The 26,081-nt window shown below is 39.2% G+C and overlaps 1 protein-coding gene across 8 annotated transcripts in view; it reads right to left on the bottom strand.

Moving 5' to 3' along the window:
• Positions 1–1,045: 1,045 nt before the first annotated feature.
• CUNH4orf50 (chromosome unknown C4orf50 homolog) overlaps positions 1,046–26,081 on the bottom strand; it is a 49,698-nt gene continuing 24,662 nt past the window's right edge. For 6 of the 8 annotated variants that reach the window (XM_026054837.1, XM_026054842.1, XM_026054840.1 and 3 more), the window contains 2 exons: positions 18,131–18,373; positions 12,492–16,988 (listed from right to left, as the gene is read on the bottom strand). In XM_026054837.1, the coding sequence (XP_025910622.1) occupies positions 16,926–16,988; positions 18,131–18,373 (306 nt within the window). In that variant the 3' untranslated portion in view covers positions 12,492–16,925. Of the gene's footprint in view, positions 1,106–12,491; positions 16,989–18,130; positions 18,374–26,081 lie in introns of those variants that run through there. The other 2 variants (XR_003251770.1, XR_003251771.1) reach the window with 2 other exon arrangements.

Raw genomic sequence — 26,081 nt, 5'->3', positions numbered from 1 at the left:
AAAACATACAGCAAGAACACTTTGTTCATTATCTTTTCAAATCACTGACATAGCATAAATGCAGATGCTGGCACTTTTCTCCAATTTAGTGAGGAGCCAATTTAATATTGTGTCCCCAATTCAGCGCAACATTTCAACTCAATTCTTGCTCTTAAATCAATTGTTAAGCCCCTGGCAAATACAGCATTCAAGTTACAATGCAATTTCAGCATATGCTTAAATGCTTTGGTTGAACAGGGGCATATCTTTCTAGTATCAACACTTCCTTAATTAATACTGTGAATTTCCCTATTATTTCTATATTTGGGGAATCAACAAAACTTTAAAAGTTACTCGTCTTAGTAGCCATCTTCTGCATCAGCTACACAGGATGTAAATCATTTTCATTAAAATGTTGAATCACACCTGGTAGTAGATTACTTCAATGAAAGGGGACTTTTATTTAACAGACAAAATTGTGAATGAAAAGAAGCAAGTGTAATAGCAGAGCACAGAAAAAAAGATCAAGTTTGAAAAAAATAGCTGCTAAATTCACAGGGCAGGAATTTGAGAAAAACAAAACTTGAACCTGAAAAGTCTGCCTGCTTGCCTTAACATTCAATAGCAGAACTATGATTTCCCCACATAAGAGTAGAAATAGGACTTAAAGACCTAATGACATTGGCTTTAAAAGTTCATTGCAGAGCTGGTAACAACTGAAAAAGCATGAGGAATCATGCAAGATACTAACTATGCATACACAGCTTTAGCGAGCTGACAAGAAGAGATTCTCATTCTGATTTTCCCATAACCCCAAAATTCACTTTGTCCCTGGTTTGTATTAACATGAAACAATAACTTCTGAGGCTGAGGACTTCCAGAGCACAAAAGTACTCCGAAGTTGTGCAAAGGAGACAGAGACATGATAAATTTCAAATGGAAAAATTTATCTGGAACAGAAAACAAGCTGTACCCCCTTATCTCCTATGTTAGTCCACCTTCCGCACTACCTATCATTGTCTGATTTATCTAACAAGCCCAGATAAGTAACATAGCTTTCAATATTAGTCATACCTCCAAAAGTTTTTGCTGTGCTCTGGAATTGGCCCACTGTGTACTTTCTTATCTAAAAAGAGAGGAAAAAAAGAAAGAAAAATTAGTGAGTGGCCATTTACATTAAAGCCAGCAATTCCGGATAGGAAAGGTTTTAGGACTTTTAAAATGCTGAAAAATGTTCACTCTGTGTATATGTGACCCCAAAAGACTTTGGAAATTTGGCTCCAAAAGCCAACAGCTAACAATGCCACTGTTTGCTAGCTAAATTCTTGTGTAAATCATATGTTCTACAATGAAGACTCTTATTCATGGGTAAAGTAAAAATAAGTGGAGAGGGAAAGCAGTAATTGCAAGAGACAGGGTGCACTAATGAACTTAATGGTAACAGGTTCTTAACAAAGTGGTTCCCAACATGTAGTTAAGCTGTGGACCTCCTTTCCATGGCATACTGCAAATACAAAAAGTTTACATGGGTTCAAAGAGAGACTTGACAACCTAATGGACGAGAAATCCATTAAGGTTTACTGAATGAATAATGCCACCTCTGCTTCAGCCTTGAGCTGCAAATGATTAAAGCCTTGGAGAATATCAGTCTGCCCCATTCTTTTTCCCAACGTATTTGCTTTCAGCTGCTGTCTCATTTTTTATGGATCATCCTTTTCTATCCAAAAGCACATTCCCATTTTCTAACCACAAGAAACAAGCATAAAAAAATGGCTGTTTGCCTGCCCTAGGTGTGTCCTAATATACATCTGCAGAATACTTCACAGACATAACCTCTTGTGTAAGCATAAATCCAATTTTTGGGAAGTTATTCCTAGAATAACTGCATCAATAATCTGAATGCTGTAACTCAGTTGCTGAAAGGATGTGACTTTGCTTCTAAACTGGTCTATACTGGTCTATTGACAGAGCTCAGCTCCTCAGCCTGTTGCCCTACCTCAGACTGATGTCTTTTTTGTATTTCAGCTCTTCCTGTTCTTTTTCTTCTTTTGTATGTGCATATGTGAATGATGATCCTAGCATAGTGGCAAAGGTACTAGAAGCCAGGACCTCCCCACAGTTGGCTATTGACTGACCCATTCATCAGTCAGTCCAACGGCATCTGAAGGAGCAAGATCAGATTATTTGTCCCCCTTACTCCATACCCTCATTTGTATCAGCAGCAACAGCCACGTAGATAAAACTGCTACAGTTCTGAACCCATATGGAAGAAACAGATGACAAAATTGCTCCAAATCATGTCTGAACCACTTAATAGTGATGTTAGCTGTTCCACAGGTAACTTCAGTCTGTACGGAGCTGCCCTGTCCCTCATCCCATTGCCCCTGTGGTTTGCAGCCAGGCAGAGCCCCTGCCCACTGCAAGCCACCGACCTGGGAACCACAGCACTGTGGCAGCAGTTAGCACCAAGCCACGTTTCCCAGCAGAAGCCTCTGTCATCTCAAAGCAAAAAAGGCCTTAAAGGCATGAAATATATTCTTAATGATGATGTCCACTTTAATAACTCATTAAAAGCTTAGACAATAGCCAGATGAAACTGTCACACACGACCAGGATTGAAACAGCCAAGATCTGTCTAAATAAAATCTTAGAGAGCACAGAAAGAGCTCTAAGGACTGTTTAATGTATGTTAGCCAACCAGATATTATTTCTGTTTTACTGAAAGCTACCATCAGAGAAAGAGAAGAGGAAAATCCCCAACCATCACTGAAGTGACACAGCAGTAACAAACATCAGCACTCTCCATGGAAAACAAAGTATAATATTTGTCATAGCTAAATCTTATAAAAAGACTGTCAGCTGAAAACATATGTTCTTTTCCAAAGGGTTTCCTTGATAGCTAGGTGAGTAAACAGAATGAATGCAAATTCCTGCCTAGACAACATCTGTTCCTTCATTTTGACCCATTTCCTCTCTCCCTCCCCACGATGCCCTTCAGCATCTGGGCTCCAGGCAGCCGTGCACACGTGCCTCCCTCGCCCTGAGTACTCAGCACACATCGCTGTCTCATCCTACCAGCTCTGAGTCTACCTACCTGAAGATTACTTTTTTTTTCTTTTTAATCATGGCTGTGTACAGTGGAGGGACAAAGGCCTCCAAGCATTATGAGACTGAAATTAATGTGAAAAAATGTGTGCACTAACTGGCTCAGCCATGAATTCTTGAAACTCTGGGGAACAGAAAGTGACACCACGCATCCTCCCCTTTCTGTCTTTTGAAACATAGCCTAATGCATCTTATGACATTGCCTTTCTAAAATGCACCCAAAAGACATCAAATCAAAAATGTCTCCCCTGCCCCTTTATAATCACTACGTGAGCAGCATATACAAGGTGTTCCAGAATATTTCTGGTGCTAAAGTGCTATGCTCTTTCAACAAAAACATTCCTTGGAAATAGTAACACCAAGAAAGATAAGCAATTACAGTACTTACAGTATTTGTTTCTGAGGTGTGTCATTTAACAGCATAAAAAGCCCTTCCTCGCTGAAAGAAGCTGTTCAAATCCTCACCACAAATCGCAATACCTCTGGCTTTAACTATGCTTCACTGAAGAATTAAATACATGCTAAAGAGTTAAGAATATGTACAGATTTATAAAACATTATCATCAGAATCGAGAAACTGGGATTCAAGTGTGGACAAAAGAAATACAGTTAGTCACCTCAGCCTGCTAGGCCTAAATCCCTAGCATTTTTCATTATGGCTTAACAACCTCAAGAATAATGAAATTTCACATCACCAGCACTCCACCAGACTCTTTTCAGTCACCCTTCTGCCACCACGAGAGCTTGGTAGCACCCCTGAAGGAGACGGCCAGTCAAGGCAGCATGGAATATAGGTTAAATCCTTTATTTCCAGCCACAAGGAAGCTCAAAACTTCTCAGCAGAGAGAGACTGATCTGGTTCCAGTGTACCAGCAAACCCTTGTCTTTGGAGACCTGGAGACAAGCTCTGGTGGGAGCCCCATTTCCTGTGTAGGAAGTGGATCAGAGGCAGGCTGTGAAAGAGCTGAGTGTTTTCTACTGCCTGCCTGGGACACAGCTCTGTTTCTTGGTGCAGATTGGTAAAGGTCAGAACAACAACAACAAAAAAAAGTCTTTCTGGAAGTTAAAAATTTTGCATGTGGAGTCTTTTGGATTGCGTATCCTAAACAAGAGTGTTATGGCCTGCACCCGCTTTAAACCCACAATGTAAACAGTCAGGGCTTGATCCCTCTCACATCACCTGTGTCCTGTCTGAACATAACCAACGAGTAGCAGATATAACAAAAATAAAATACAGGCATTGAAATCCAAGTGAACTATCCTAAAAATTCATGCAATTGGTGAGATAGGTGAATGTAAGTGCACTGAGATCCCCCAAGAACCAGACCATAACTCTGAACTTTATCTGAATCTATGTAAGCCTCCACATAAACCGGATTGTAATCATCTTTCACACACTTCTTTAGAGTATGTAAGTATTTGCAGGCTAGAAAGGTTAACTTAGGTTAACTTAGAAAACATCTTGTTTTCTTAATTTTCCTCATTTCTGACCATTTCCTTGGTTAGGCCCGATTCAGTCACACCCTACTCCATTTCTGCAGGATGGTATCACATAGGTTTTCCAAAAGAAGCAGTTTTCCAGCTTGTTTTTCCATCTCCATGAAAATAGGCCTGTCCTCTCAAAATACAACCAGCAGAACAGCAATTCCTACTGCTCCTTCCTGCTCTTATACACAGGAATATTAGGAGGAGGTCTGAGTACTTTTTGCAAAGGGTTTAGACACCAGCTATACTTCCTAAACCATTATGATACAGAGAATAGAATCACTCTCCAAACAAAACTATTCCAAGGATAAAACATTGGTGCCTAAGGGCTGGCTGTCATGCTATTTTGTTCAGTGCAGACTGCAGGCTTTACTGTCTACCCAGAGCACCAGAGTGGAGCAGCTCTGATCTTTCTCCTCTGATCCCCAAGTCTTCTTAAAACAAATGAATCAAAGGACCCCTGCTGCCTCAGACAAAAAAGAAAAATAGGAAAAGACTGCTGAAAATGCACAAGAGCCAGTAGTCCCATTGCAGCGGCAAAAAAGCAGTATTAACCAATGTCACCTCATCATATTAAGAAGATAGTAATTTCCCTTTGGTCAGCCAAGATGAGGTTATGATTATAACAATTCACTTGGCATTTAGAATATTTCTCTGTTCTGCAGGAGAGGGAAGCCTGAGAGAGAGCATGCTGAATTCATGACAGAGATCATGATCTCAGATCCCGTGATGGCAGGGAGCTAGACTTGAAGACATATATTCCTACAGCATTGTCAGGCCCAGAGAAATGATTATACTGCTATCCTTACAGCTGTCATGTTTTCCCTTCCCTCAAGTAAAGCTGGTCTTACTTTACAAAATTAACTATCACCTGCACATACAAAATAACATGGGCCTTTCCCCTCCCCTTATTGATTTCTGGAAGAAAGAAAAAAAAAGAAGATATTTAAGCCCCATTCCAGCCCACCCAGGAATTAAGACTACTTAGAGGGTCTGAATAAAATGAAAGATGAACAACATGTTTGTTAGATGTAATAATGTATGCCCATATGGAAGGATTTGCTAAACTGTCCTCTCATGCGAAGAAACTGAACAGATTGCCTAGAAATAGGCAGCTCCTCTTCTCTTCAGTGAGGAAAGCAAATGCCATCCAGATGGAAATTATCAAATGGATCAAACGGCTACATTTTATTCCCAAATGATCTTTGTTCTACTTATCACTCATTATACCAGGAAAATTCTTTTGCCTATATCCCAAGTGTAGGCGAGAGAATACTATTCGTCGTATCGCTCATTCAAAATATTCTATATCGAAAGGGTTCCCCAATGAGATATTGATCTTGTCACACAAAAAGGGTGAGAAGAAAAAGCATTCTTCCTAATGAGCACATTCATTTAAGACCCCTGGATTCTGCTGTTTCCTATTAAGTCCAACATTTGACGGAGGATTACACTGACTTTGTGACCCAGCAGTCCTCTTCCTGACAGCCAGTGTGACTAAAAGCCTTTTCAACAATCCTATTGCTTGCTGAATTTTACAAAGGTGAATTTTACTAAGTCCCAGTGAAGCAATCCTGAGGTTCTTCATCTACTTTTATTTTGTACTCACCAATAGTTAAATTTTTCAATTGGAAGTTTGAATAAAAACAGAATTAAAAAAATCACCAAGAATCCTCATGTTTGGCCCAATGTGATTATATATAAGCATATATAATCACATTCAACAATCTAGGGGAAATTTTCAAAGGCGTAAGTTAGTTACCAACTAAAATGGAAAGCCATTGAAATCTGTGTATCGAACGCTTACTCCTTGAAAAACCTCCATAACATTTTACATGGTAAAATCATATTTCTTTAAACATATCCTTCTATAAATTTCTAATTAATTTGATGGATGCTTAGCTCTTGTCCTACTGAGTTACATATACTTTGGCTACATGATTTTGTTAAAACATGATTTTCTTTAGCCTGGAAACCTACTACAGCATAGGTACAATCTTTAAACAAGGACTGTCTTATGCGTACAGCTGTGACTGCATGACAGGATTAGATCAAGTGCATCTGATCTAGCTGGGCCATGTAACACTACTTTTTATCCCATTAATCTTTGAACATGCGTTTGACTTGTGTCATAGCTCTTTCAGGTGGGCCTAAATCAATAAATTAGAAACTGCTTTTTAATGGTGTAGTCATATCAGTGGCAGATAACACTGAGTTAAACTGTAGCAATCCAAAAATATCAAGGATTCCACCGCTTCAGAAATCAGAAGGACAAAGCCAGGAAGATGTAAGTGAAGACAGCACTGGCACATGTACAGGGGTCTGAGTCACATCTGTGACTGATGTTTTCCTTTCTTTTAGTGTTGATGGATGGATGTCAGCTATGCAAGAACGAGGAACAGAGTGGCATCACTGCCAAGGGAAAAACACACAAGGCACCCTGACTGCAAGAGTAGTATAAATCCTCTCCTAAGAGACAGAGGGGAGACTAATGTGCATAGGAGACCCAATGTAAAGCACACAGATGGAAAAGCAGTAATCAAGGAACAGACTGACAAGCAGATTCAGACACTTTGTACAATACCATGACTTGGGAGTCAGTCCCACAACAATTGTTTTGGAGCAGAAAAGAGTCAGGAAACATTAAGTTTCCAGAATATCCAGATGAGACACAAAACAATATATTACTACAGTCTGAGAGCTTACCTGAAAGCAAATAAGTCTTATGGACAAGACAGCCTCTTTTGAGAGAAAAGCTAGTTTAGGGAATAAAATATGAATGTTTATACATTCAAAAAGGGTCAGATTTACCCACAATACAAATTATTACTCCTAATCATACTGCTACGGTAATTGTCTTATTCATATGCCATTTGTTTATAAAAGGCTTAATTTACAATGTATCCCAGTACTGCAGAAGAAATAAAAGTATATTTATTTCAAAATAGAAAAGAAGTGTTTATTTTCCTGTTAGAGTTTAGAAATCATTTTCAAGGACTATTATTAAGCCGAGGCAGAGCTTTCTACTCAAAATGGTTTATGAAGCTGAAGGATGTGTCTTGACAATGACAATACTCTTTCCCCAGCAACCTGTCTGCCACTGCAAAGAGCAGTGCTCATTCTTAGCAGATATGGCATCTGCTGGAGACTTGCAGCAATTGGAGTAATTACTTTTAATTTAGAAACAGCAGAGACTACTTCCCTCCTCTACTCTGTAAAACTCCCAAGGAGGTATACAAACAAGAATTTGCTTTAATATCACCTTACTTAGGACACAAGACTTAAGGAGAAGAAACACTGGCCTTTTGCTGCCTCCCAGAAGAACAACAGTGACTGCAGGTACTAATCCACTGAAAGAAATTCATCACAGGTCAGGCTTAATCCATGCATCTGAATATGCTATTTTATAAACTCTTTCCCTCTTTTCTGCAGTATCCTATTTTACACTAGTCAAGGGGAAGCACACACAAGTAAAGAGCAGTGCACAGCTCACAGATGAAGAACAGTGACTTCAGCTTATTTTTACGCAAAAACTCCTGAGTATTAGCACTAGACCTGGCATATGTTCAATGACCCACCTGATGAATGCAGTCTCTGATCTCCCATGGCCTCAAGCAAATTTATCTCAGGTCAACAAGGCTTCAGATCTACATGCACATTTAACATTTTATTTCCTGTTTAATGCATTTATAGACTGGTACCTAAATGCATCACAGCCAATCCAGCAGAGTTGGTGAAACACATAAAGATAAAACTACATAGTCAATCCAAACTATAAGTACAAAGGGAAATGTCCTCAGGGAGAATTTTCAAAAAAGATAGAACAATACAAAAGAGAGGGTTCCTGAGCATTAATGTCAATTATCTCTTAAGAGAAAGGCTACTCCAGTGTTTCAAGCAGTTGCCTAGGACACAAGAGGAGGAGGAGGATTTCAACTCCTTGTCCTGCTAGGCACTACCAGGATTACCAACAGTCAAGACACACAGGACTATACTCACATTAACTACTAAAGCAGGAGGCTTGATGTCCAAGCTAGCTCCTCTTGGCTCATCTTTATAGTCAGTGAGACAAAGAAGCCCATCTCGAGTGCGAATCGTCTGACCTGCTTTAGAAGTCTATGTTAGGATAAGACAAACCCTGCCCTATAGATAAAGTACTGATTTCTCTTTATGACCATCAGGGACCCTAAGAATTATATTTGGTCCACGGAATCTGACTCCCCAGAGAGGGAAATAAGCAGAATTCAAGCTTAGTTCTTGGCAGGTGATCGACAAATTTCTTGTCTAGGGGACACTTGTCTAATGTTTGGCTGCCGTGAAGCCCGCAGCCTTGGCTGAGCTGTGCTAAACTGGTTTGGGATTCACAGTGAGACCTCTGTGATCAAGTCTCCTGGGACCCAAAGGAGTGAGCTTGTCCAGTCTAGGAACCTTTTCACTGTAAAAGCAAAGCTCACAGAAGAGGAAGTGCCTTTAAACAAAAATCTGTTTTAAGTTGCACAATTGCTTACATGAAATTCATTGTGGTTTTCACCCCTTTTAGGCTCAAGCCCACAAAGCTCTTGACTCCCAAGAAAAGTAACTTAATTACAGGCTAGCTTTGCACTAGAGGGGACACAATTTATCCCCTATCTTTTCCAAGCTCTGTCATTTTTTCAGAAGATACACAAGTTCATGGGAAGAAAGTGAGAATAACCAACAAAGAGCTTAACTCTGTAGCCTAGTAAAGATGTCATTTCACCCGAGAAACACCAGGAAATGTTGAGTCAATTATCTGTCCACACCCAAAGGTAAGCGTAAATCCCAAACTTGCAGAGGCATCTGAATGGGGACTGCAGGAATGTGCTGTTCTGGGACAGATGCAGGTGTCAGATGTAACAAGCAGCATTTTTTTTTGGCCCTTCTAAGCATCAGGACACTAAGTGATGCCTGTTCTGAATCCAACTCAGCACACCTAGTGCACTGGGATACTTGCTCTAGCCAGTTGCAGCTTTATTTCTTAGGTTTTAGAAAACTGAAGAGATTATTACCTCCTTCACCCTCTCCAAGACCCCCTTAGGGCCACTCCCCTGCCAGATGTTACCATCCCCACAGATCATCTTGCAGAGCTCCTTCTGTGGTCAGTTGTTCTTAAGCCGGTTCATTTTGACAGAATGGTTTTAGAGATTTATCACTTGAGCAGCCAGGCAGACAAGCTTGAGAAGGGGCAAATTTTTATTGATGTATAGGAGACACCAGGGCAGTGATGAACTATCTGAATTAGGGGATGAAAACCTCTGCAGCTGTCATAAGAAATGTGTGACCAAGATCTCAACCTCCCAGCTCAGGTTTAGGAATTGTCCTCCATGAGACAGTGCCTAAATTTAGTGGTGATAATGCTCAGTGCACTTTTAACTAAAGCTCTTTGATTGGCCTTGGCTTCTCTAAACTTCTGCTCACCAGCTGTAGGACACAGGTAGCAGTATACTTCCGCCCTACAAAATGATGAGGTATTCAGACTCTATAGGAACCATATAAAATAGATTTATTAATTATTTCCACCATAGCTTATTTATATCAGACAACCTGTATTGCCAGCCATAAACCACTTTTTGCAAAAGATCCACCAGCCATAATGGAGCTCTAATTTACTGTTAATTCGGAAGCCACATCCTTTTGGTAATCACATCCAGAACAGAAGAGGCACCTAAAATTGTAAAGGTGGCAGGAAGGAGCAGGTCCCAGCCCCTCACTATCCACAGAGCAGCCACATACTGGACTGCAGTTCCTCCTAAAAATCCAATCCTGTGAGAGGCAAAAACAGCCTTGTGTCCCTCAAGCAAAGCTCCAAGTGCAAGCAGTCATAAAGCACTGGTACCCTCCAGCTACTGCCAAAGGCAGCCTCGCCCCTCGAATTTAAAGCCCACTCACCAGCAGGGCCTGTCTGCAGCCAGCTGGAAACAGAGACGTGGCTGCGGAGAGACAGAGCCCCCCACCCACAGATGGGAAAGCAGGGAGGCGGCATGCAGCAGATGGTGAGGGCAACGGAGAGCAACAAAAGATGGCCATGTTGTTCCTTCCTAGCTGCTTCTGTCACTAAAAGCAAGAGAGAATCTCTCACAGCTTTCAGGTTCAGAGATGTGTTACAAAAAATGACAACGTGCTTCAGTAGCTTCCCGTTTAAACTGCCAGGCAGCCATAACCTGAGAGACCTCACCACTTCCAAGCACCTCACTCTTGTCTAAATACAACTAATGCAAGCATGACCCAAGTGGACTTCAAGGAATCCTGTATCGAAATTTCCTTTTCCTCTGATCCATATACTCATGACCAATACTATAGTAACCAGGCAGCTATTTCCACTTCATGAGAACAAGGAATTGTAAAGCATCTTTACATGCTCTTCCAGCCCAGTGACGTCAAAGCGGGAGCTGACTGTCCCAAAGAAACCAGTTTGATGAACAGATGATATCTTAATTTCTGATTAATTTTGATTAAAACACAAAAAAAGAACTCTTTCCATCCTTAGATGATTGACCTGATTCACTAATGGCTTGAACATAAACACAATTTCACTGCCCAAGAAGCCAGGCGTGCAGCTGCTCCAGGTCACCAGAGTGAACCGGAGCTCATGAAGCACACGGATGAACCTGACCCCATCATCTGTGAAGCGATCCTCTAGCAACCTCCTTTTAGAGATGCTTACTTCACAGATTGTAGCTTTTTCTCTCAAGAACTTGCCACGCTACCCTGAACTTTGCATTTCATTTGCATGAAATATGACAGTGACTAGAGTTCAGAAGAGCTTTAATAAGGGTGCAAGTCAGTCTAGCTTCCAGTGCTGGAGCTTGGCATTTTCCCTAGTGGTGCCACTCCTACCCAGTGCAGGTTCAATAGATATGCTTATTTTTATAAGCAAGGCAAAAAATACTGAAAACATTTTATACAACCACTGATTTTTTTTCCTACCCCTCTTACAGCAGCCATAAGACCAAAAGAGAGAATGGGGAACTAAACCTAAACTACAGGGCAAGTCTCTCCTGTTGGCCTGGTCACATAATCATCTAGACTTGGGCTGACATGTTGGAGCATGCAAATGAGTTTCCTTCCAATAGAAACTGGAGAATTTGAAGAAGAGCAGACAGACTGATACACACCTGGATTTTAACCTGCAGTGGAGTCAAGGCACAGCCAGAACTTCCACTGTGTAGCCTAAGTGCCCTCCTAACGTTTAAAGTCAGTCTTTGAAAGACAAAAAACAGTCTCTTCTCTTGTCTCCACTTCTATTACCAACTCCCAAGGAGGAGGGTAAAAAAGAAAAAAAGACAAAGATCTGCTGAAAGCAACTTCTCCCTATTATTTTATACTACCTTCATTTATGCCAGCCCCCCAACATTTATACATTTGTAAACATACATATTATTCTACGGATCACACCATTATTCTGACTGATAAGATCATGGTCACAGATTGGGGAAAGATGATATTCCTAGCTAAGTGTTTTGGGCCAAGTTTTCTGAAATACTCCATTTCTATCCTAGCCCCTCCTGTTCTCTTTTTTCCCAAGAAAAAGCTGCTGCAAGAAAGATGGACTTAAGTCAAAGCTACCAGCTGTCTGATCTGCTGAAAATGTAGTTGTACAAACAGATGTGGGAATTTCTTAGTTTAATTGAGCCTTAAGAGAAAGGTCTGCACTGTAAAAATCCTTCATGCCTTTTCTGGTTTTAGTAAGTAGCTTTAATATTCATCAGCTTAAGGACTAAATGAAGAGGCTGTTTCTAAGAAGAAAACATATAGTGCTTTTCCACATCAGAATTGATACCCAAGAGATACAAGCATGATTTATTCAAGGAGTACAGAAAATTTAAAACATGGGCAACTCATTTTTGTTCTGAGTTATACCAATGTCAGTCCTGAGCATGGGACTGACTTACTATCAGCTGAGAACCAGATCTGATTCCCATGTCTCCTATGCACATGATATTTTTCAGAGCTCAAGATAAGCAATAGATGGGGAGTGGGAGGCTTCCAGAGGAACCCCTCTCCGTTTCCTACAAATGTTTAATCTCCAAGTGGACCTAGAATTGATGTTCGTGTCATGTATATAGAATAAAATGGGTGTTGTTATCTTCCCTAGTTTCCAGTACCTTTCAGGTCTTCAGTGCACTGATTCTCCAAGGGGAACACAGACCAGGTTCCTTCCATGTCCTGGAGTTACCGATTCTGACCAAATCGTGTCTGTTTTAGAGATTCCTAGAATGTAACTGGCAATTAGCTTTACCTTTTGAACTTACATAGTGAATTCTTGGTAGGTAAGGGAGACTAGAGGCACAGGTGAATCAGACAAAATACAGAGCAATTTATTATTTTTAAAATATTATGAATGGGTTTTTTTTCTGAAAAATAAGAGGAACAGAATTAATTTCTAGTTGTCTGATACAAGAATTGTATTGACTTTTACTTAAGAAAACTTAACATATGCATGATCTGTCATGGTTAGTGTTCAGTTTCTTTACGTCTGACCACAAAACCAGGTTTAACATTCCTTGTTTAGGATCTTTCCTACCAGGAAAGAGCAAAACATAAAGAAAAAGCATGAATGCAAATTCAGGGAAATAGTTAACTTTCTTTAATAACATAAAACTCCTTGCTCAGTGTTGGAAGAAAAAGTTTTGTGTTTGTTGTTTCTTACAACTGCCTTAAGAAAATGATTATTACTACCAGTAGTTTTTGATTTTCAGATTGCAATTTTTTCCCCCCAATGGAGGCACAAGCCACTCTACAGAGCTTTAGCCTCATGTACACCATGATTTTCTTTTTTAAATTTACCTTTTGCTTCACAGGGCCTCTAAAAAGCACTATTTAATATGCACCATTCTATTTCTAAATAATGCTTTTGTTAAACTAGAGAGAGAAAAGAAAGGACTTTCCCCACTAAAATGAGCTTTAGTGGCTTTAGTACTGGGGAGTTCAAGTGTAGAAAAGACAACTGGGCAAGTATTGCCAAAATACATTAATAGACGTTTGTTTGATGTGGACTATTGATCTTAGCTATTTCTGTTCTGTGCTGTTTCTAACAAGTTCTTTGTAAATGGAAGAATTTGAACAGGAAACAAAGGTTTTGTGAACATCTGTTGGTAGGAAGCTTACTGACTTCCAACTTCCTTCTAAGCGCCCTGGTCATCTAGTCAAGAAGCACATATAATGCCGTTTGACTGGGATGGTCCATGGAGAGCAAACAGAAGAGAGCAAATGATTCAACACAAGTCTACTGTTCAAATGTGTTTTACAAGCACATTGCTACAGATCACCCTCAATTTCAAAAAAACCCCAAATCATTCACAGAATAAGGGGCAATATTCATTATTTTCTGTGAGGCATTCAGCAAGCTCAGACTCCCAAAGGATATCTGCTTGGCGGGACACCAATATACAAACCATCTGGCTTGCCACTACACATCTTGGAGCCGGCTTCTATAAAAGATCACATCTAAAGAATTTGAAAGCCCTTGTTTGCTGGTGTAATGCATCATCTAATCTTCTTGTACATCAATTAGTACATAATTATTTAGCACAATCTGACTATCACTTCTCATTTCCCTATTCAGTAGTAGGATAAAAATGGAGTACAACGGAAGTTTAAGACAGAAAATCTTGAGCTGACCCACCTTTTCTAACACTGTTGCATGCAACAATCCAAACTGATTGCTATTAAAACATTAGCATTTCTCCACTGCAGTCTCTAAGATCTTGCATCTTTACTTAAGAGAGAGAAAAAGCAAAAAAAAAAAGCCAAATGACAACTGTGGTATCTGCACATATTTAAACAACCCTTTGCAGTAGGAAGAAAGGATTTCTTAAGGAATAAAAAACACAAGGGGCTATGGGATTTTAATTGAAATCTACTGTTTGCAAAGCAACGCTATGAAGTGCCAGCAATGAATGCATTTGCCTGAGGAAACATTTGAGTCTCTCTTGCATTATGGCGGCTCCATTCAGGTGAAATGCTTGTTCCTCTACCTACACCTGTGTGTGTCCGCAGCCTTTATTCAGGGAATTATTAATTCCATCAGGAGGAAGAACTGGGCCAAATAACCTAATTAGCTTTAAGATGAAGCTTGATAGTTTATAATATTATAAGTTACGTGTGCCTTTGATAAAAAGAAACAGGACTAAGGAAGTCTTAACATCATAGTAAATTACTATGGTCCAAATCACAAAGTGGATAATTATGTTATTATTTCAAGGACTGTGTGATTATCACATTAACACACTTCATGTATTACAATCTGACCTCCAGCCTTAGCTATCAGGCTTTGTAATTTACTAGCACGAAGACAATCTCCAATAAAAGTTTTCCTAAGTAGTGATTTTTAGAGTATCATTAATTTACCAATATAGAAGTTACCATGTTAAATATTTACAAGTGCTTTCCCACATCAGAAGATCTTAGCATTAAATAAGACAGCTGGCTACCAGGTATATTCATCTTCAGAACTGCTCGCTGGGCATTAAGAAGAGCAGAAAGAAGTTCAATAGCACTGTTTCCCAAGAAGCAGCAGAAGCCTGAAGTTTGGGACCTCACACTTCTCTGCTTAGACAGTGCTCCAAAACACCCCCTCCAGGAGCTAGTCCCCTTGGCATCTGGTGTGTATTTTCTAAAGAGGTGTTGGATGAAGACCAATTCAGCTACTGCTGTAAGCAACTGCACTGCTATCTTAACTGAATAAATGAAGATGGGTTTCCCACAGTAAAGTGGAGCCTCTGGAAATGTGTGCATTAATATGACTTCAAATCTAGTCAGTGCCCATTTTGTCCCTGGCTTCTGAAGAGCAGCATCAAACGTAAAGTAGTAACATACCATGTGGGGGTGAAGGCAGAGAAAGAGCACATGAACAGTGCCACATATTACTGCATGTAAAAATTGCCCTTTTTTAATAAAAGGGATTAAAAAAAGATATCTGGAAGATTTGAATAATAGAGGATCTCCAAAAGTGTTAACTCTGGAGGGATCCCAATATAAAAAAACATTTCAGTGCTTTTGGCAATTTACAACCACGCTCAGTTGTTAAACTTTCCAGACGGAGTCAACTGGTGTTAGTGCGCACGCACATGCGCATACACACACGCGCACACACACACACACACACTGTTCCCTCTTCCCTCCCATAACCAGGATCCATCAAAGGTTTATGTAGGCCAGACTACATCTATTTTTGAGCCAGATGAGGAAGGAAATACTGTCAAAGCTGTCCTATTGCAGGTGGCCTGACACGGCACTCACTTCTCTTTAATGCAGGTCTGGAGGTGGCCACACAGGATGACATGCAGTCTGTGTTATCCATTTCTTAGCTCAGATGTTCCTGTACTCATGAGGCCCAAGCAGTCACCTAAAGAAAGTGGTCTGAAAAAAGTCCAGTAAGACCACTCAAGTGAAACTGCTATTTGAAAAAGGGGCTTACAAGTCACAGTTGAAGGATGATATTTTATAGATACTACCACCTGCAGGAATACATTGAGTATCCTGTCGTATGTCAGCTTATGAAAAACAAACAAACAAATTCAAAAAATCCCCAAGGCACTGAAGGTATACAATAGCAAAACTACCTCCAAATTTCTGTAAAAATGAGTTTTTAGGAAGCCCATGATATTACATTTCCTTAAGTTCCAGAGCAAACTGTCACTGAACTTGCCACTGTACATTGAAGTTATACATAAAAGTGATTTAATAGATATTTCAGTCTCAGTTAAAGGAAAAAAATCATAAACAAACAGTAAAAGGAACACTGGAAGGCAGTCTGGCTATTGAAAATTCCAGAGGTTTCAGTGCTCTTAAATGCTCTAAGAAAATTTGATCATGAAAAGTGTTACAAATTTTTCTCGTGTAAATTTTCCAGCCATCTCAAATGCTTACGAGAATAATTGCTAGGTCATGCTAACTAATAAAATCTTTTTGCTTTAAAAAAAAAAGAAAAAAGAAAAAGATTAGTACTTTTATAACAATGGGGAAATCACTTTGCTAAGATGTTTTACCTTGCTTTATTTCTGAGGTTTCTAGTCTTTCCAGTGCAGCTGATTTCTCCCCACAGGATTTTGACCTTTATTACTCGCTGACAACAAGTCTGACAAATAGCTTTTTGCTGTGGTAGCTGAGGTTGAGCCATCTGGTTTTTCTCTAGAGATCCATGTGTTATTCATAATGACATTTTTCTGTTTCATTCCCTGGGGAATAGCCCCTGCATGCTGATTTTCTATTTGACCCAAAAATACATCATCACATTTCGACAACTGATCCCTCCCCTTTATGGCATAGAAAGCACTACTCTCGGAAAGTTTCAGTGTATCATTCATCTTTGACGGTACAGGCCAGGAGGCTTCATCTCAGATCCCAGGCAGATGGCAGTCAGCCTTCAGACTTGAATTGGAGGAGACAACCGAAGGTATCTGAGGAGGAAAGAAAAGAAAAACACATAACTTTGGGTGTTCCAGTATGCTTCTTAAGATATGGAAACATGCCATTCTGTGCACTGTGGCTAATTCCAGCTGTAGCTTTCCATTTAATTGTACAATAGGTCTGTGTCATGCTCTCACTGGAATTTAATTAAAGCACACGTGGTGCATATAAAAAAAAATCCCTGAGCTTGCAAAGATCAGATCAATCAAAGAGATACTTGCTCTGTCCTTCCTAATAATTCTTTTTAGTGACAATATTTTCACTGATCCTTTTTATACATGACTGTGGCAATGAGCAGGAAACCAGAGCTGAAGAGCTGAACTGTCCCAAGTATCCTCTGGATTAAATATCTTAAGGATTTCATATGTTATCAGAGTCCTATCTGAGTTATCATTTCATTGTATAATAGATTTCTTGTTTAAAAAGAGACATTTGTATCTTGCATGATATTTTTTCAATTATTAACGTGAAAAACAGAAACATTGCTTTAACTTGTTTTATTCCATTCATTTTAATACAAGGTTATAAAGAAAATTCAGTAGAATAATGCTTGTAACTACTCTAGCTAAGTGGCTCCAATAATTGGATATTTGAGTTTTGTTTCTGAACAATTAAGGAGAGGTTATATTGTTTTAAAGAGGATGAAATCTCCTGTGTGTTTAATTTAGCAGCAGACTATCACAAATGCAATTGCAATTGATCAGCTCTGTTCTTAACAGGATTCCTGCAGTTAATGGAAATTACTATAAAGAGCTTCAGGGCACAGGAATAATTGGATCACTAAAAAAAAGGGGGAAAAAAAGGAACTGGAGGGAAGAAAGGTAGGACAGGATCCACACATTGATGATTTTTTTCTTTAAACATCAAACAATTTTCAAAGATGGTCTTACCAGAATATATCATGACATAAACAAAAACTTGAACTGTTTTTACACACCCCAAGCCATTCTTAAGCAATGAGGAAGAACATGCATAATGAAAAACACTAAACGTCCATTGTCCTCAGATTGTTTAAACTAAAAAAGTGCGCATTTCTGGAAATGATCATTTAAATATTCATATGATCTATAAAACGACTGCCCAGAATAATAGATTTCACCAAACTAAAAACTACAAAAACAGTTTTACTGACCTGGCAATTACTGCGATGGTTTTGTCTTAGTTCCCGATGCAAGGCTATGATCCTCTCCGGACTATTTAATTTTATAGCAGAATTAGTATACATGCTTGGAGTGAGGCAAGAACTGTGAAGGCCATCCCTGTTCTGTAGGGCATCTGTAGGCATTGGCCCAGTCATCCCATTCACTTTAACATGTGTCTCATGATCCTTTGACTCTCCATTGGCCTGTGAAAGATCTGCAGAGGAAGGCAACATCTGCAAGACAAAACACCATTTTAAGGAATTCAGGTTAGATGAAGTTTTCCAATACTGTTTATTTTGGAGCCTCTTGGATTAATTTATTGCAACAACATTCACTGAAATTAAATACAACAAAACAATATTTACAGAAATTTAAAAAAGGATAATATACCAATTATATTAAGGGTATTTCTTAATCCCCTGGAAGCGTTCCCACATCTGTCTAGAATGGAAACCAACATTCGTCAACTCTTCCACAGAACAAAACACTCTAAGATTTAACTATACCCAAAATTTAGATCTAGATACTAAGAAAAAACTGGAAAAAAGTAGAAAAAATACTAAATTTAAGAACTGCACAATGCCGAGTCTCTTCTTGAAGAATCTCAAAATTTATAATGTGTTTTGCTCACACCTTTTCTCACCCCACACTACGTAACAAATTCAGGCTTGTATACCCATGAATGCTCAAGGAAGTTAAGCTAAATAGACTCTATAGGTATAATTGTTCAGCTGCATAAACTCTTATGCAAACCCTCTTATTCTGAATTAAAATTACCTTAATTCAATTTATCTTATTTTGCCTCCAAATCAACTTTAACATCACAACGAAGCTTTCAGATAATCTTCCCTTCCTCTTCACTGAAATGAAGCCATCTTTAGAGGCAAATGTGTCAGTTGTTTGATTATGTGGTTTTTTAGGGCAGTTGCAGAAGGAAGAAAAGATCTCCCCAAAAGTGACTATCATAGGGCAAGAGCATTTCATCATCCAAACTAAGGCAACAGAATTAATGACACATTTTTTTCTTGTAATTACACACAAAGACTAATTTAAGATTGTCCACAACAGTTTGACCTCTGAAGTTCTTTTTAATTATTTACAAAATTAATAATCTGATTATCATTTATTACCTCATTATCATGAGTCCTCTTGCAAAAGCTCAAGAAATGCAAACACTTCTAATATTCCAGGTCAGTAATGGTTATTTAAGATAAAATGCTTTTTAACTAAAAACACATATTGTTTTTCCTCTGTATATCTTTAAGAGCATTAGCTACATCAGTTGTGTCCATTCATAAAGTCAGCAGATTCTGAAATGTCATAGTGGCATAAGATTGCTCTTAAGTGACACCAGTAAAGGAAGAGCATTTGCTGACAAGCTCATGCATCAAAATCTAATGCTGTCATGGCATGAAAGAGAATGTATGGCGTGTGAGCTGTTGCCATGGCCAAGAAAAAGAAGTTTTACTGCCTTTTAGGAGTGATCAGCCTGGAGCTTTATGAGAAACATATGGCTTACATGCAGTTCAAGAGCAGCTTCAATACCAGGGTTACATCATAGATATCAGTGGCGCTGAACAGGCCCATAGCCTTGGTGATGATCCTGAATCCCAGCTGTTCAGGTGTTCAAGCTAACCAGACATGAAAAAGCTCATTTTTGCTGCATACCCTACCCATTCTCCACCCAAAATGGAGAACCAGACACCACTGTCATCTCCTGCTTACAAAGTGACTCCCAGAGCGCTTGGTCTCCTGAAGGTTATGTCTTATGACTTTTAACTACACAAACACATGGGTAGGGTCAGGAAGGTGGGCCATGCCTGCTGATCTCTAGATTCTGTGCATTACAGGACACAATTTTCCCAACGGTGCACTGTGTGAGAGAAAGCAAATGACAAACATGAGCAATGAACACTGACTTTGATCCCATTTCACCTTCTGTTCTTGACTCTCCACCATGAGGGGAGGGAACTAATGTTGCTGAATTCTGGACATTGCTTCCATTTAAGCACCCAAGACAAGCCAGCTGAGGCACCTACCACTCCTCAGTAGTAGCCACCACCTGGGTCATTTACTTCAGGCTGAGCAGCAGACTAGGGAACAAGATAATGACATCCAGTAATTGAAGGAGCACTCATATCACCCAACTTTAGGCACATAATTTAGATTGCTACTCTTCGCTAAAGGAGTTTCTTCCTCTACACTGACTATAGAGGGAGTCTGGCACACTATCTGGATACAGCCAATTTATTTAGGTAGGATGGCATGAATACCCAATTATATCCTAGCATCACAGGCACAAACCAGTTGGAAAGTGAAAGCTATATATTGGATGGTCCCCCTATAAACACTGAAGCCAAAGAAGGCTTCAGAAATCCTTGTTTTCTAACCAAGCTTATGAGCATGGTATCTTCTCCCAGCACTCACAAAGAATGCGGCTGGCTGAAGGGGATGGAGGATTTGCAAAGGAGAGCTCTGAAATCTTTTGAGGCATGATAAGATTGGATCTAAAATTATTTGATGAGAATTTGTTCACTACAGGAAGCACAGTTAGAGGCATCCCTAGTAATAGATGAAAGTCAGCAGGAACACTACAAGTTCTAGAGTCCAATGACCTGCACCAAGGCAAATCACTGTCCTCCTCAGGCGGCAGGAGAGCTGGTGAAGCTACCAGAAAAAAAACCAGCACCAAAGCAAAGCTGTGACACTGGTACATTTCATTTCTAGAAAAATAACTTCCCTGAAGGGTCTTTCCTTTCCTTCTGTTATCAGATCTTTGACCCATAGATTATTTGGCCTGTCAGGATTACTAAATTCTGGAACAAAGTATTGAAACTCAGTAGAAAGGTGGGTTCATGAGAACCCTGATGAATGAAGCTGCCCAAGAGTGATAAAAGTTTTCAGAGAATGCCCTGGGTTTTATTAGACTTTGGTATGATTTTCTAGAAAAGGCTCTTTTTCAGGGTATTTTAAGACTCTGTAAGACAGTAAAGAGCATATTTTCTATAAGACTATGGACATAGCCAAGCATTTAATTCACAAAACCAATAATCATGCATTTTGTCTTAAGATATATGCTTTTTCCTTGAAATGCTATATCTTAATTTCTTTCATTAGTTATTCTTTCACATTATTTTTATGATATTGATCTATTTTCTTTTTATATTTATTGTTTTCCTCTAAAGTTTTCAAAGGTCACCTCTCCTAGGAAGAGATAAAAGTATTGCAATATTACATTGAACTTAAAAAAGTATAAATTTGCACACTAGCAAGTTCAAGAAAGCATGCACATAACAACAATAAAGATCACCTTCCACCAAATTAAAAAAAATGAAAGACAGTGGTTTCATAGATATTAATAAAAAGTTTTAATTCCTCTGGAGAACTTTAACTGCATGTTTTGTCTTAGACTTAACATTTATCTGAAAAAAAGGAAGGTTAGTTTTTAAAGCTTTTTTCTAATCACGGCTTTTGCTCTAGTTCCATTTACTGTTCTAGACCAACTCCTCCTGTTGTCCATGCATTCGAGCAAAAACCACTGCTGAAATATCTGTATTATGTACGCTGTCAGGAAACAGTTCTAAATATTTTTCAGCCAAAACCAACTTTACTTTAAAATTGCAGTAACCTTAAATAGGTACCATCTCCTCAGCCACTACAAATTCTTGAGATTCCAGCTGTAAGAAAAGCCATCTACAGAATTATTGAACAGCTGTATCAGTTATTTCACTGGAAAGGGCAGGCTGCCCTGAATGGTTTTTAATCCATATTTTCTACCCTTCAGTATTTATAATAATCTTTCTGAAGGCCAAGAATAACATATCTCTCAAGAATAGATCTCCTTCATTAAAAAATGACTAAATAGCAACCACCTTCTCATTTCTTCCTCTCCTTCAACTCATTGGAATTCCAACTGAGTGCAAGTCACATTTTCTATAATGTCAGAAAAAAAGAAGCCTCTTCCTGTGAAAAACTTTCTTGAAAGGCCCCTTGGTCTTGATTAGCATTTCTCAAAAAAGACTGAAATCCCAGAGTTAAAGTCTTTCTCCACTCTAAGATTAGGACTCATCTGACTGAAGCATCTCTCCTTCAGGGTCTCTTTACAATCACTGGAGAGAAACAGTGACTTCTGGGACTCATCTTACCTAAAGTAGATATATAAATGGGCAGGACACCCTCTAGTAAATATCTCTTTGTTTCCGATAATCATGAAAATAAATAGAGACAATACCCCAGATGTAATTGCCTGAAGTTCAGACACCAAACATGAAATGCAACTAACCCTCAATATCAGAAAAGCTTTTAATCTCATCAGCCACGCACAAAACTTTTCAAGGAGAGCATCAGAGAATGTTATCTCAGGGCTGTTTCTTTCAAATATGATTCACAGGAAAAGCAGAAAGCAGTTTCTTGCAAAAAATGTGTAGAAATAGAAAAAATTCATTGTTCTACCCAAAAGTGTCTCAGAAGAAATTCCCTGAAACAAAAAAGGATTAGCCTATACTGCTCTGTACATTTATCCCCCATTCTATAAAACAAAGAATTCACTACTCTGACACAGTCTTTGCCTGGAGCTTTCTATCCATAAGGTTTAAGATGACCGTGAAAAGCAACAAAATACACTACCATTTATATATACTGCTTACACAATTCCCCCTCAGCCCTGAGAAACGACAGCAAACAGCCACAAGAGCCTCAGATCCACTCTGGAAATAATATATAAAATTTATCATAAAGTAAAGCCTCTCAGTGTAAGAGAAAATGAAGCAAATGGGTACAGCAACACTATCCAGTACCAGATATCAGTCATCAGCCACTGGACGGAGGCTGTTGACATAAAGCCAGGACTTGCTGGCTCACTCATCTGAGGAAAAGAATTAACATTCCTATTTCCCTATACACACCCCAAAAGAGGGAGAAAAGGCCCAAATAGATGCTGCAGAGCTGCATAGGCTGGGATGAGCTGGTGTGAAGGGCAGGTCAAGCTCTCTTGCTCCTCCTCTATGTGGTCCTCTAACTTATCAAAGCAGCATGGACACAGCCTCACATTCCAGCCAGTAAAACTGGGTACAGCCTGTTTCTCAAGCTGTAAGTAATTACCTAAGTTCAGGAAAAAAGTGAAGTCTCCCCTTTCACATTTCCTATTAGTTATCTGAAGTTATTTTTTCCTTTCCACTCTTCCCACCCCAAATGAACTGGCTGTTGCAAACACCAGGTCCAGTTCTTTCTGTCAGCTGCTTAATGAATATAATGAGTTTATAAATGCTGCACTGTGTACTTTCAATCAGGATAGGCAGAGAAACAATAACTGTTAATAATGTTCATGAATTAATTCTACAACTGCAAAGTATAGCAAGAATAGAAAGATGAGGCCAAGGCCTTTCCAACTGAAAAACATCAGTGTTAAAAAAATAAAATAAAATCAGGAAAACATGACATGACAAAGGCACTAAAATTGAGTTTGGCCACATACTCTGTGTTGGCAGAGCTGTCCGACCTCCAGGCAGGCCTGTGAAGCCCAGGCACGGCACTGTGCCGAGGGCCATGTGCACAGGCTGGAAGGCAGCCCTTGTCCCCAGGAGCTCACAGAGTGCTCTCTGGGCACATGCTTTTTATTTTCCAAACACAAAACAAGACAAGGTTTTAATTACTTCAGTTTTCCAAATTCATTATCAGTCCACTAAAAGTGGCTCCAACAGTTTTTCATTCTAGATCTTTTAAAAGTAAAGTATATAACAAAGTCTAGAAATCAACTGCCTGTTAACTCGTTTTTGCCTCCTAAATTCTCGAGTCCATATTAGACATACATTGTCATTCTTATGGCTTCCCAAAATGTTTTTGGTTTGTTGGGGTTTTCTTCCAAAATCAAGAGGCAGAAGAGAAGAAGCTTTTCTTCACCATCTTGCACACAACCTTTGCTTTTACTAGACTGATACATATGCTTCCTGTGGATGAACAAGAGTTGAAATAAAACCTTCTGTGTAATTGCAGTATCTCACTTCATGGGGTACAGTGTTATAGTTTGAAAAGTCATTCAGAATCTGGTCCTCTTTACAGGGAATTGAACTAAATCTCAGCAGAAGAAAAAATGACTTTTCTTTTCCAAAAAGATGAGTCCAATCTGTATTTGGCCTCAGAGGAAAGTACACTGCTTGAACAAAATTATGGAACACTACTTCACGACCCAAGCCAATTTGCTTTATCTCTCAAAAACTTTTGAATGCAACACTGGACTATGAAAACAACAACACTCAAAATGAGTGCTGCTCACCTGACCTGATTTGAAATTTTCAGTTAGTGCAAACAGGAAAACTAAGCCATTGGGACAACAGTGATTTATAACGACTGAGAATACAGCCTAGAATGCTGAAAATGAAAAAAAAAAAAAAAAAGATCCCAGGATGCTTGGCTTTGTATCACATTGCCTTGTTGCTTTAGTATGTTAATTGGGATAGCCATTAGGAAGAAAATACTTCTGGCAAACAGGTTTAATAAAGTCCTTCTATATTGAGTATAATCTCTAGAAAGAATGGCCATTTGTTCTGCCCTGAATGAGAAAAGAATGGAAGTTCACTTTTTTCTTCAAGCATGAGTAACTTGTTGATGTTCACAAGCCCTCCTCTGAGCTTCCTAGCACATAGTTAGTGCAGATCTATCCAAACTACATATAATTCCAACACAGTGGAAATGAAAATACAGTTCTTAAAAGAATTTTAAAGTATATTTTTTTTCTGAGAACAGAGTACAGTGTTTTTCACTGAACTACAAAAGGCCAGGAACTGATTTTTATAGAGTCCATTTCTTTTCAAAGGGCTCTGGATCAGCCCTTCATGTATCACTGCAAACCTTGGATTGAAATTCATCAGTAAGCTAAAGCAGGCAGGTCCCGTGCCAATGAGTAACAGACTTCAGTTTGTCATCGGGTCCAGAAATGAATAAAGTCAATTGCCAATCTTTATTTTAAGGAGGAAAAAAACCACACATCTGTCCACTGTGTTTTCTCTAGAAGCACTAAAATGTTAGGAATGATTTAGAAGTAAAATCTGAAGGGAAGGAAGGGAATGAGCTTTCCAAGATGTTTTACATAGTAAAAGCTGGGCATAGCTTTGGAATCTTAGGTGTGAACTCCACTGAGAATAATAGTTGAAATGCATAAAAAGAATCCTCAAAGCTGAAAAGTCAGTTCGGTTTATCATATGTCTACAGAATTCAGTACAGGATTTGGAAAACCAAAGGAATGTATCACATGAATACAAAACATTCTCTCTTCTTTGTGATTGCAACTATTATTTGTTAAATTAGGAGTAGTGTCACTTGGAAAATTTTCTCACTAAAATGTTTTCCATTGGAAACCTAAACTTTTCCTGGGAACATACAGATCTGCTTTGGCTGGAAAGGTTCTCCTTGCTACAGATGGAATCACTGACCACAGCCCGGTAAAGCAGTCTGCTCTGGAGTAGCCAGGAGGTCAGGGTAACAGTGCCCAGCAAGAGCAAGTCGACCCAGAAGACAGGTTCGAACCTCAGTGTCCCAGAGCGCAAGTGGACCTTTGACCACTGGCTACTGTAGGAGGGGGATCTGTGCTCCACTTAGTGTGAATAATTAAACATTTGTTGAAGCAGGGAACTGAAACGGGGGCTCCTGCATCCCAGATGAATCCACTGGCCATCAGGCTACAGATTAACCTTCCTCCCTCATTTGCTCCTGTTAGAGCTGTTCAATTTTGTAATAAATAGACATTCAGGGATGCAGTATAAATGTGCACAGTATTTTGATATTTATTGATGAGCTTTCCTGTAATGCTTATTTATTACAGCAACGTCTGAGAAACTGTCTGAATATCTTCAGAGCAGCTATGGGATGCAGTGAAGTATTATCTCCGTTTTTGATAGATGAGTTATTAATTTCTCTCACATAAAACATTCTTTCTCAGTGTGAGCT

The sequence above is a fragment of the Apteryx rowi genome, unplaced genomic scaffold, assembly GCF_003343035.1.
Source record: "Apteryx rowi isolate R43461 unplaced genomic scaffold, aptRow1 scaffold_97, whole genome shotgun sequence".
NCBI classification, from domain to species: domain Eukaryota; kingdom Metazoa; phylum Chordata; class Aves; order Apterygiformes; family Apterygidae; genus Apteryx; species Apteryx rowi.
Note: the sequence above shows the minus strand (reverse complement) of the source record. Positions and strands in the feature narration are given on the sequence as shown.